Source organism: Nicotiana tabacum, chromosome 14, assembly GCF_000715075.1.
Source record: "Nicotiana tabacum cultivar K326 chromosome 14, ASM71507v2, whole genome shotgun sequence".
NCBI classification, from domain to species: domain Eukaryota; kingdom Viridiplantae; phylum Streptophyta; class Magnoliopsida; order Solanales; family Solanaceae; genus Nicotiana; species Nicotiana tabacum.
The window spans coordinates 116,534,151-116,547,027 of NC_134093.1; the positions used below are offsets into that span (position 1 = coordinate 116,534,151).

At 38.6% G+C, this 12,877-nt stretch overlaps 1 protein-coding gene across 1 annotated transcript; it reads left to right on the forward strand.

The window, feature by feature from the left end:
* Window positions 1–2,191: 2,191 nt before the first annotated feature.
* Window positions 2,192–4,471, forward strand: LOC107774128 (uncharacterized). The gene is made up of 3 exons (XM_075230315.1): window positions 2,192–2,996; window positions 3,066–3,347; window positions 3,627–4,471. Exons 1-3 carry the CDS (start codon window positions 2,192–2,194, stop codon window positions 4,469–4,471), a joined length of 1,932 nt encoding a protein of 643 aa, XP_075086416.1.
* The last annotated feature ends 8,406 nt before the right edge of the window (window positions 4,472–12,877 follow it).

Genomic DNA, 12,877 nt, shown 5'->3' on the forward strand with positions numbered 1-12,877 from the left:
GTTAACTTGGTTTACCACGAGGAGAGAATCACACTTAACTTCTATGATCTCTGCTACCAAGCTTCTAGCTAGTTCGAGACCTGCAATCATGGACTCATACTCGGCCTCATTGTTAGTCAATTTTGTAGTTCTGATAGACTGTCTAATTACATTACCTCTGTGTGATTTTAGTACAATGTCTAATCCGGACCCCTTCGCGTTCGAGGCACCGTCCGTAAAAAGGGTCCAGACTCCCGAAGAGGTTCCTGATTTTATAAGTAGCTCTCTTTCAATCTCGGGCACGAGGGTTGGTGAAAAGTTAGCCACGAAGTCTGCCAAGATTTGAGACTTGATAGCGGTTCGGGGCCGATACTCAATATCGTACCCGCCGATTTCTATAGCCCATTTGGCCAATCGACCCAAAAGCTCGAGTTTGCACAAAATGTTTCGAAGAGGATAATTTGTTACAACATGTATCGGGTGAGATTGGAAATATGGTTTTAATTTCCTAGAGGCGCTTATTAAAGCAAGCGCTAATTTTTTTAAGTGTGGATATCTAGTTTCGGCCTTGCCTAAGGTCCGACTGACATAATAAATAGGGAATTGCGTACCTCGTTCTTCTCGAACCAGGACTCCACTTACCGCTATCTCCGAGACAGCTTAAATACAAGTAAAGTTGTTCGTCCACTTTCGGGGTATGAAGCAGAGGCAGGCTCAATAAATACTGCTTTAGTTTTTCCAAAGCGTGTTGGCATTCCGGAGTCCATACAAAGTTGTTTTTCTTCTTAAACAGTGAGAAATATCGGTGGCTCCTATCTAAGGATCTCGAAATGAATCGTCCCAAGGCGGCTATTCTCCCTGTTAGCCTTTGCATGACCTTCACATTATCCACTACCGTGATGTCCTCAATATCTTTGATTTTATCAGGGTTGATTTCGATTCCTTGGTTGGATACCATGTGTTAAGTTTCAAAGTTTCAATGATGATAATTCCATCTTATGTTAGTTTGCAGGATTGCAGGATTCGAAACAAGCAAAAAGGAAAGAATGAGATGCTATCCAAATATATGATTACTAAATTAATGGACAAGAAAAAGGGACTTCATTGCAGCACATTTATTAGACCTCAATCTAAGGAGTTCAGATTGCTAATCAAGGAAGCCTCCAACAGCAAATATTCTGTATCCAAAAATAAGCTCTCAATCAAGGCTTGAATAACTCCTCAATATAAGCATGTGACAAGGAAAGTCACGATCGAATTTGGGCTCTCCTAAGAGCAGGATTCGAAGATGCACCCCTTGGGTCAAATCCCTTTGATGATCTCGTGCCTCTAATTTCGGTCAAGACTCAACGACCCTTTTTCTCTCCTATAAGAAGACTGCTAAGATCAAATGGAAGGCTTGCACAACTACACACATTATCTTATAAGTCTCTCTACTTCTTAGCCTAAACACTGTAATCCTTAGTTTATCAGTGTCTCAAAAGATAGGAATAATTAGAACACAAAAGAGAGTTGTGTCAAACATTCAGAATTCACTGTTGCTATTTTTCGTTGGTGGAGAACAGGTCAAAACCATCTGTATTGTAATACTTTCAAGATCTAAAGGGAACCCTTGTGACCCAAGGAAAACTGGATGTAAGTACCACAACGGTACCGAACCAGTATAAAATTGTTGTGTATTATTTACTTTTTAATTATTGTTATCTTTTATTCTGCATTGTGTTTAGTCAACTAAAATCATTGTTAGTCGACTAATTTTCAATAAACCACAATTCCTCCCCCCTCCCCCCCCCCTGTACTTTCAATTGGTATCAGAGCAAGGCTCACAATCTTTGCTTAACAACTTGTGAGAAAAAGATCATGGGATCTAACACTGTTGTTGGTGCTCTATTTCAAGAAGGAACCTCTCAGGTTTGACCTCCTTATTTCAATGGTCAGCACTTTTCTCACTGGAAAGTACGCATGGAAACTTACACAATGTCATATGACATCAAAGTTTGGCGTGTGATCAAAAAGGAAAATCTTTCAATCCCTCCTAAGAAGGATGCAAATGGTCAAGTCATCGTATCAACTGATCCTCTGGACTTGGATGATTACACTGATGAACAAGCTGCTACCATAACTGTAAAATACCAAAGCAAAAAATCTATTGTACAATGCTATCAGTGGAGAAGAGTATGAAAAGATATCAAGTTGTGAAACGGCCAAAGAAATGTGGGACAAACTGGAGGTTACTTACGAAGGAACCAACAAAGTGAAAGAAACTAGGATAAATCTTCTGGTTTGGGACTACGAGTTATTCCAAATGAAGGATGGAGAATCAGTGGAAGACATGTTCTCCAGATTTAGCAAAATTCTTGGAGATCTGAAATATTTTGGTAAACCTATCAAGAGTGGTGAACATGTTAGAAAGATTCTCAGGAGCTTACCCGCCATTTGGCAGCCAAAAGTTATCGCCTTGGAATGTCAAGATCTAGACAAAATTTCCTACGATGAACTCAGAGGTGATCTAATTGCTTTTGAGAAAAATCACTTGGATAGAAAAATTCAAGAGAAGAAGAAAATTGTTGCTTTTAAGGCAACTGTGGTTGAACCAGAAAATGAAGAGGAAGAAGAAGGAGGAGAACAAGACGAAAACATTGCCATGCTCTCTCAAGTTGTAACAAGCATGATGAGGAAAAACAGGAATAGCAGAAGAGAGAAGCCTAACTTCAGGAAAGGAAGGATAAGAAATGAAGCTAATAAAAATGATGGAAGGTGCTACAAATGTGGAAAGTTTGGTCACATTCAAGCTGATTGTCCTGAACTAAAAAATAAACTCGGCACAAACATGCAAAAGAAGAAATCCTTCGGAGCATGGAGTGATGAAGAAGAGTCTGATCATGAGGAAATTGCTAACATATATTTCATGGCTATGAATGAAAATGAATATTCAGGAGAACTTGGACTAATGGCAGACAACAATGATGAGGAAGACGACTCAAGAGAACTTGGTCTCATGGCGGACAAAGGAACTAGTGAGGTACGTACTATCTTATGCTCTAATTGTTATGAACTCTAAGAATTTGTTGATATTGCTCTTGCAGATATAGAAAGAGTCGTGAATGAACTTAGAAGAATCAAGAGAGAAAAGAAAGACTGGGCCTTGAAACTAGAAGTATGTGAGATTGAGCGTGATATCCTACAAGATGAAGTAAATGAACTTCAACTTCAATTGAATGGATTGCAAAAATCCACGAGTCACAGCTCAGTCAAATCAAATCAGACTGTTCATCACAAACAGAAAATTCCTGCCTATTCCTTTTGTGGTAAAAACGGCCATAGTACTAACCAATGCATGAACAAAATTAGAGCAGAAAGAGGCTCTGGTAACTCTAACAGTCCATCATGTTTTTATTGTGGTAAACGAGGTCATACCTCAAATCGTTACAGGTTCAAAGATAACCGGAGATGGGTTTGGAGACCTAAATCTTCAAATCAAACTAACACTCAGCATTCTAACCTTTTAGGACCCAAGCAAGCTTGGCTACCTAAAAACAAGTAATTTTATTTTGCAGGAACACCGCAAGAAGAATCGAAAGGAAAATGGTATCTCGACAGTGCGTGTTCCAGACATATGACTGGTGACAAATAATTGTTCAAATCAGTCACCAAACTAGATGGAGGAACAATTACTTTTGGAGACAAATCCGAAGGAAATGTAATTGGTGTTGGAAAAGTTTCTCTAAGCTCAACATGTGATATAGATGAAGTCTACATGGTTGATGAACTTGGCTATAATCTTCTCAGCATTAGTCAACTATGTGACAACGACTATGAGGTTCATTTTAAGAAACATGGTTGGTTTAGAGAATATGAATTAGGTAAAATCATTCTTTCAGGTAACAGAGACAGAAATGTCTATACTATCAGTAACTTAGAAAATCTTGGGGATCAAATTTGTCTTACTTCCATGATTGATGATCCCTGGGTTTGGCATAGAAAACTTGGTCATGCCAGCATGTATACTGTTCAAAAACTTTTTAAACATGATCTTGTAATTGGACTTCCAAAACTAGATTTTTTAAAAGATCATATTTGTGATGCATGTCAACTAGGAAAACAAACTCGTTCTTCTTTCAAAGTTAAAAACATTGTTTTCACCTCCAAACCTCTTCAATTATTGCATATGGATTTATTTGGTCCTACTAGAACTGCTAGCATAGGTGGTAGGAAATATGCATTTGTCATTGTAGATGATTTCTCTAGATTTACCTGGGTTATGTTTCTAAGTCACAAAGATGATGCTTTTAAGAGTTTTGAAGTTTTCTGTAAGAAGGTTCAACGAGAAAAAGGATACTACATCTCTACTATCAGGAGTGATCATGGAGGAGAATTTAAAAGCAGAGCTTCTGAAAATTTTTGCAACAATCAAGGAATCTCTCACAACTTCTCTTCACCAAGATCACCGCAGCAAAATGGAGTAGTAGAGCGTAAAAATAGAACTTTATAGGACATGGCAAGAACCATGATTGTGAAAAACTCTCTACCTCATCATTTCTGGGCAGAAATTGTGAGTACAGCATGCCACATCATCAACATGTGTCTGATTCGACCAATTCTCAAAAAGACTCCTTATGAGCTATGGAATGGTAAGAAACCAAATATCAGCTATTTTTACCCTTTTGGATGTAAATGTTTTATCCACAACAATGGAAAGGACAATCTGGGTAAGTTTGATCCTAAGAGTGATGAAGGTATATTTCTTGGTCACTCTCCTTCAAGTAGAGCATAAAGAGTCTACAATAAAATAACTTTGTGCATTGAAGAATTTATTCATGTTGTTTTTGTTGATACTAACCCTCGCCCAAGGAATGAACAAATTCCTAAAGATGAGGAAATTTCTTGTGTCCCTAAATCTGTTATTGTAGGAAAGGATCATCAAAATGAGTGAGTTGTTCAACAGGCTCAACCAGCTGAAGTACCCACAGAAGATCTCGAACTACCTCAAGTAGATTAGTTGACTATTGAAGAAAGAGAACCTCCCTCAAACACTCCAAATGAATGGAAAAGTGAAACGGGATATCCTCACAAATTCATTATAGGAGATCCACATGAAGGAATCACTATGAGAAGGTCACAAAAGAACAAATCTCATATAGCTCTTATTTCTCAATTTGAGCCAAAGAAAGTGGATGAAGCTCTCAAAGATACTCACTGGATAAGTTCTATGAAAGAGGAACTATATCAATTTGAAAGAAATAAAGTATGGGAATTGGTTCCAAGACCTCCAAACTCCTCTATCATTGGAACTAAGTGGATTTTCAGAAACAAATTGAATGAATCAGGTCAAGTGGTTCGAAATAAAGCAAGGCTGGTTTCTCATGTTTACTCTCAAAAAGAAGGAATTGACTACAATGAAACCTTTGCGCCTGTAGCAAGATTTGAATCCATACGAATATTACTTGCTTTCGATGCTCACAAAGGATTCAAGCTATTTCAAATGAATGTTAAAAGTGTGTTCCTAAATGGCTACATCTCTTAAGAAGTATATGTGAAGAAACCACCCGGATTTGCAAACATCACCTTTCCTAATCATGTATACAAGTTGACTAAAGCTTTGTACGGTCTCAAAAAATCCCCTCGTGCATGGTATGAAAGGTTAAGTTCTTTTCTTCTAAATCAAGGGTTTAAAAGAGGTAATATCGATACAACTCTTTTTATTAAGCACTCCAGTTCAGGTAATCTTATGACTCAAATATATATAGATGATATTATTTTTGGCATCCCTAACTCTGTTCTTTGTGAAGAATTTGCTCTTTCCATGAAAGGAGAATTTGAGATGAGTATGATGGGAGAACTGACTTTCTTTCTTGGTCTTCGAATCAAGCAATCTACTAAGGGGATTTTCATTAGCCAAACCAAGTACACTAAGGAGCTTTTCAAAAAGTTTGGCATGGAAAATACTAAGTCAATTGGCACTCCAATGATTCCAACTACAATGCTCGATGAAGAAAGCAATAGAAAAAAGGTTGATGAAACCATTTATAGAGGAATGATTAGATCTCTATTATATCAAACTGCTAGTCAACTGGATATTATGTTTGGTGTGTGCAAATGTGCAAGATTTCAGTCAGCTCCTAAGGAATCCCATCTTTCTATTGTTAAACGGATTATTAGATACTTAATTGGTACCTCTGAGCTAGGATTATGGTATGATCGTTCTAACAATTTTTCTCTAAAAGGCTTTTCAGATGCAGATTTTGCAGGTGACAAGATTGATAGAAAGAGCATTAGTGGGACATGTCAATTGCTAGGAAATGCCTTAGTATCTTGGCATAGCAAGAAATAAAATTGTGTTGCACTATCCACAACTGAGGCATAATACTTAGCCGTTGGAAGCTGTTGCACACAAGTTCTATGGATTATGCATAAACTTCTTGACTATGATTTATCTCTTACATCTACTCCTATATTCTGTGATAATACCAGTGCTATCTTTTTATCAAAAAAATTTGTGCATCATTCTAGAGCAAAGCATATAGAAATTAAACATCATTTTATCCGTGATCATGTTGTAAAAGGTGACATTGTTTTAAAATTTATTAGTACTGATTCTCAACTTGCTGATATTTTTACAAAATCACTTATAAAGTTTATCCATCCTTTTTCAAGATGACCTGGAAAGGCTTTGGAAGAAAGATTTTATCTACTCAGAAAAATAATTGGCATTGTGCCAAATTTGTAAATCAAATATTTTACCATACTTTTAAATATTTTACCTTGTTCTAATATATTTTATTTCCTTAATTATGTGTGGCTTTATTAATTTTGTGTGTAAGTGTAATTATTACCTCTTCTCAGTACCGCCGATCAGTCACTTCATAAGCATCACTTACTTCTGAACCTACCCTTTCCTTTAACCAAGACGTCCCTTCGTTCCTCCCAAAAGTATCCATAAAACCCTTCCTTCTCCAGTACTCTCCTTATTCTCTTCAAAGCAATCCTTCACACCATGGCCAAAAGAAATCCCTCCTCTTCTACTTCAGACACAGTTGAATATTTCAAAAATCCCTTAACACTAAAGAACTTGTGGATGTGGAGTCGTCTATTGACTCAGATTTCCTCAGAACAGACAATAAAAGCAGTGAATCGTCTGAAAATCCTCTCATTAGTCAGAAAAAGGCTAGCAAAAGACCAATGGAGCAAACTCCCAAAAAGGTTGCATGCAAGAAAGGTAAAGTGGAGAACATGGAATTTGGTCCTGAGGATAAGTTAATCTTCTATGGTCCCAGTGAAAAAGCAAGGTTTGAGTCCTACAAGTCAAAATATATGGTTTATGGACGCTCTGTAAGTCTCTCTCTCGTGAAAAATTTTCACTGTGATGTGACTTCTATTTTCAATTTTCAGCACCTTTCCTATCTATTTGATATCATTGGAAACTCTGTTTATGAAGAACCAGTAAGGATGTTTTATGCAAACCTTTTGGTGAATGATAAATATGACTTGGAATCTATGGTTTTAGGCACCAGAATTATTTTGGACTCTTATCAATTTGAAAAGATTTTCTCTGCTAAGTTTAGTGGGTTTGATGTGTTTGTACAAAATTCGTGGCCCAAAGACTTTGAAGTTTCCTTTGATGAAGCAAAAACCTTTTTGTCTGATAATCATCCTGACATTGGTCCCAAGAATCTTAAGTTTGAACATCGTGTCTTGGCCTATATGATTGCTACTACTCTCCTCCCCAGAACTGGGTCCCTTAGCTCTTTGTCCACTAGATATGTTTTTGTCCTTTACTTTCTGGTTAACAATAAAAGACTTGATTGGTTTGTGTGGATTAGTCAATACATGCTTGAAAGCATCAGGGATATATCTTCTTCTGCTGCATGTTTGCCCTACGGTCTTCTCATCTCACATGTTCTCGAGGTCATGAATGTAGATTTGGCACCTTTTACATCCAAGCACATTACCAGCACTTGTGATAAGACAGCCTTCTCGATGATGGGTTACACCCTGGGTGATGATCGATGGGTAAAGCATGCCAAAGTTGAAAGTATTCTAGTGCCAGTTGAAGTTCAAACTGAACAACCAGCATCTCAGTCGACTGCCTCTCAAAATCTTTAGCAAATTCAGCATTATCTAGATGCGGTAAAACTGCTACTAATTGAGATGAAGGAACATGTAGACAAAATTAGGGAAGTTACCAAGGATACAAGTACGGATATGGCTAAATTCAAGATGGATATGGGAGCCACACGGAGGCAAGGAACCAGGGCTTTCAATTCCATGAGTAAAAAGATGGACAAACTTGTCAAAGATGTTGAAAATTCTTATGACTCCTTCTGCACCAAAGTGATCAACACTCTCAAGTACTTCATGGGAAGAAGTTAATGAGACTCTATGTGATGGTGTTACAAACAATTTTTTTTGCCTTTTTTTTATGCTTGCTTGTTGATTTTTTTTAAAACAATCATTTGCTTGGGTCTGAACTAGCTAAGCCTCTGTTGAAGGCACTACTTTTGCTGCTCTAATCCCCTAACTAGTATGTATATTATTTCATATATTATTTGTTCTCTGTGTTTTTATTTTCTTTTTCATTGATGTCAAAGAGGGAGAAATATGTAGAGAACTAAACACCTCACTAGGAAAAACTCAGCACATCAGGAGACATCATTTATTCAATTATTCAAGGGGAGCAACATATAAAAAAAGGAAGTCTCATAGTTTATGTTTACTTTATGTTTACTCTCTCTTGATTTTCATCATCAAAAAGGGGGAGAAATATGTAGAGAAGTAAACACCTCAGCAGGAGAAACTCAGCACATCAGGAGACAACATTTATTCAATTATTCAGGGGGAGGAACATATAAAAAAAAGGGAAGTCTCATAGTTTATGTTTACTTTATGTTTACTCTCTCTTGATTGTCATCATCAAAAAGGGGGAGATTGTTAAGTTTCAAAGTTTCAATGATAACAATTCCATCTTATGTTAGTTTGCAGGATTGCAGGATTCGAAACAAGCAAAAAGAAAAGAATGAGATGCTATCCAAAGATATGATTGCTAAATTAATGGACAAGAAAAAGGGACTTTATTGCATCACATTTATTAGACCTCAATCTAAGGAGTTTAGATTGCTAATCAAGGAAGCCTTCTCCAACAAATATTCAGTATCCAAAAATAAGCTCTCAAATGCTTGAATAACTCCTCAATACAAGCATGTGACAAGGAAAGTCACGATCGAATCTGGGCTCTCCCAAGAGAAGGATTCAAAGAGGCACCCCTTGGGTCAAATCCCTTTGATGATCTCGTGCCTCTAATTTCGGTCAAGACTCAACGACCCTTTTTCTCTCCTATAAGAAGACTGCTAAGATCAAAGGGAAGGCTTGCGCAACTACACACATTATCTTCTAAGTCTCTTTACTTCTTAGCCTAAACACTGTAATCCTTAGTTTATCAGTGTCTCAAAAGATAGGAAGAATTAGAACACAAAAGAGAGTTCTGTCAAACATTCAGAATTCATTGTTGCCATTTTTCGTTAGTGGAGAACAAGTCAAAACCATCTGTATATTAACTTTCAAGATCTAAAGGAAACCCTTGTGACCCAAGGGAAACTGAATATAAGTACCACAATGGTACCGAACCAGTATAAAATTGTTGTGTGTTATTTACTTTTTAATTACTATTATCTTTCATTCTGCACTGTGTTTAGTCAACTAAAATCATTGTTAGTCGACTAATTTTCAATAAACCACAATTCCCCCCCCCCTGTACTTTCACCATGAAACCAAGAAACTTGTCCGACTCAACCCCGAATGTATATTTTTCGGGGTTGAGCTTAATATTGTACTTCTTTAGCACGTCGAAAGTGTCATGCAAATGCTTTAAATGGTCCTCTACTTGCAAGGACTTAACTAACATGTCATAACTATAAACTTCCATTGATTTTCCTATTTATTTTCGAACATTCGATTTACTAGGCGTTGATAAGTTGCCAGCATTTTTTTGACCGAATGGCATTACGTTATAACAATAGGTGCCGTACTTAGTGACAAACGAGGTCTTTTCTTGATCTTCCAGGTTCATTTGTATCTGGTTGTACCCAGAGTATGCATCGAGAAAACAGAGAGTCTCGTGGCCAGCCATGGCATCGATCATACGATCGATGCTAGGCAAAGGAAAGGAATCCTTAGGGCATGATTTGTTCAAGTCTTTATAATCTATACACATTCTAAGTTTATTTCCTTTCTTAGGGACCACCACCACATTTGCTAGCCATTCGGGGTATTTAACCTCTCGAATGGATCCTATTTTAAGAAGTTTGGTTACCTCGTCCTTGATGAAGGCGTGTTTGACCTCGGACTGGGGCCTTCTTTTTTGCTTTGTCGGATGGAATTTTGGATCTAAGCTTAGTCTATGAGTGGCTATCTCCAGTGGGATCCCTGTTATGTATATATGAGACCAAGCAAAATAATTCATGTTAGCTATAAGAAATTGAATAAGCTTTTTCCTAAGCTCGGGATCTAACCCCGTGCCCAGATATACCTTTTGCTCGGGCAGATGTTCGACTAGCATGATTTGCTCCAGTTCTTCGACCGTTGACTGGGTAGCATCGGTGTCATCAGGGACCACAAAGGATCTAGGGATCCCATAGTCATCCTCTTCGTCAGTCTTTTGATTCTCTAGTTGGGTCCAGGCTGACATTTGTGATTGCTATTTGGTATCATGTTCACCCTTCGAATCTGATCCCTTTATCGATGATAGTGTAGATATCAGAATTACTTCATCGATGGAAAACATTTATTTTGCGGCCGGTTGCTCTCCGTAGACCATTTTGACTCCCTTCGATGTTGGGAATTTCAGAACTTGATGGGGGGTCGGGGGTACAACTCTTATATTGTGGATCCACGACTTTCCAAAAATAGTGTTATACCTCATGTCGCCTTCGATTACGTGGAACTTCGTTTCTTGGATGGTCCCGACCACATTTATTAGCATGATTATCTCGCCCTTTGTAGTTTCACGTGCCATATTGAATCTGTTTAGAACCAAGGTTGCGGGCACGACCTGGTCCTGTAGACCGAGCTGCTCTACGGCCTTTGATCTAATAATGTTGGCCGAACTACCTGGATTAATTAACACACGCTTAACTTGAGTTTTATTCATAAGTACATATATTACCAGTGCATCGTTATGGGGTTGCATGATTTCTTTTGCGTCTTCATCACTAAAGGACAAGGTTCCTTTAGGTGTGTAATCCTGAAACCGAGATCGCTTCTCTCTTTCAATCGATATCTTAATACGTTTAAGCACCGGCCCTCGGGGAATATCGATCCCACCGATGATCATGTGGATGATGTGTTGTGGCTTTTCTTGTTCGTTTTGTCTTCTGAAATCCCTGTTTTTGAAATGATCTGTGGCCCGGTCACTTAAAAATTCTCGAAGGTGTCCTTTATTGAATAATCGTGCTACTACCTCTCTCAATTGCCTGCAATCTTCCATTATGTGGCCATGGGTGCCATGATATTCGCATATTTGATTGGGATTCCTCTGGGCTGGATTGGTCTGCAGAGGTCGAGGCCATTTAGTATCTTTGATGTGTCCGCCGACACGATGGCGGATGCATCGATGTTGAAGTTATATTACGATAACATCGGTGCTTCCTTAGGTCCAATATGCATGTCAAACCCGTTCTTGTTCATCAGCCCCCGAGACCCTTGGCCTCGATCACTTCTTTTATAGTTTTGTACGAGGTTACTTCTTGGCTCGTTACCCCTAGAATCTCCACTATACGGCCGGTATCGGTCCTTGATCGGCCTTTGTTCTCTATTGATGTCCCTTTTAATAACGGACCCAAAACCCAACTACCCGTCTTCGATTGGTACCGATTGTGAACATCGGCCCAGGTAACAGCTGGGTACTCGATCAGGTTGTGCTTCAACCGTCGTGAAGCTATCGAGCTTCGTTCGTTCAGACCTTGAGTGTCTGTGACTGGTGGTAGGTCCATTCGTTCCATTTGGAAACGAGATACGAATTCTCTCATCATCTCGTTATCCTTTAGTCTTACCTTAAAAAGGTCTGACTTCCTGGTTTCGACCTTTATGACTCCAGCGTGTGCTTTTATGAAAGAATATGCAAGCATAGCAAAAGAATTGATAGAGTTAGACGATAAATTATGATACCATATCATTGCTCCCTTTGACAGGGTTTCACCGAATTTTTTCAATAATACAGATTCGATCTCGTCGTCTTCTAGATCGTTCCTTTTAATGGCACATGTGTAAGAGGTGACGTGTTCGTTGGGGTCGGTTGTTCCATTATACTTAGGAATTCCGGGCATGCAGAACTTCTTGGGGATCGGTTTTTGAGCTGCGCTCGGGAGGAAAGGCTTTTGTACGAATTTTTTGGAATCCAAGCCTTTCAATATCGGTGGTGCCCTCGGGATCTAATCAACCTTGGCGTTATACGTTTCCACCTTTTTGTCATTTGCTTCAATCCTCCTTTCCCCTGACTCTATTCGTTTTGTTAGTTCCTCGAGCATCTAAATAATTTTGGGATTAGTCCCCGATTCTTGCTCATTTGACCTCACTACAGCTGGCCCCGTTTTGTCGTTGACTTCTTGGGGTGGACTGTGCTCGAGCCTGGTTGGTGCCTGGGTTTTGCTATGCAACTGGGCTATTGCTACTTGTTGAGCTTGCAACATTTTGAAAATCATACGCAAGCTGATTCCGTTTTTTCTTAGCGTTTTAGGTATTTCGAGCTGCAGATCGAGTTCCACCATGAATGCTATTTTCAGGGTCGGAACGTTGGTTTGCCTCGATGGCCACATGTGAGTTAACGTCTATTGGTTCTTCGACCCGAGTTCCAACGGGATCGACAAGTGGCCTTTCACCACCGGACATTAAGTTGTTATTTTCATCT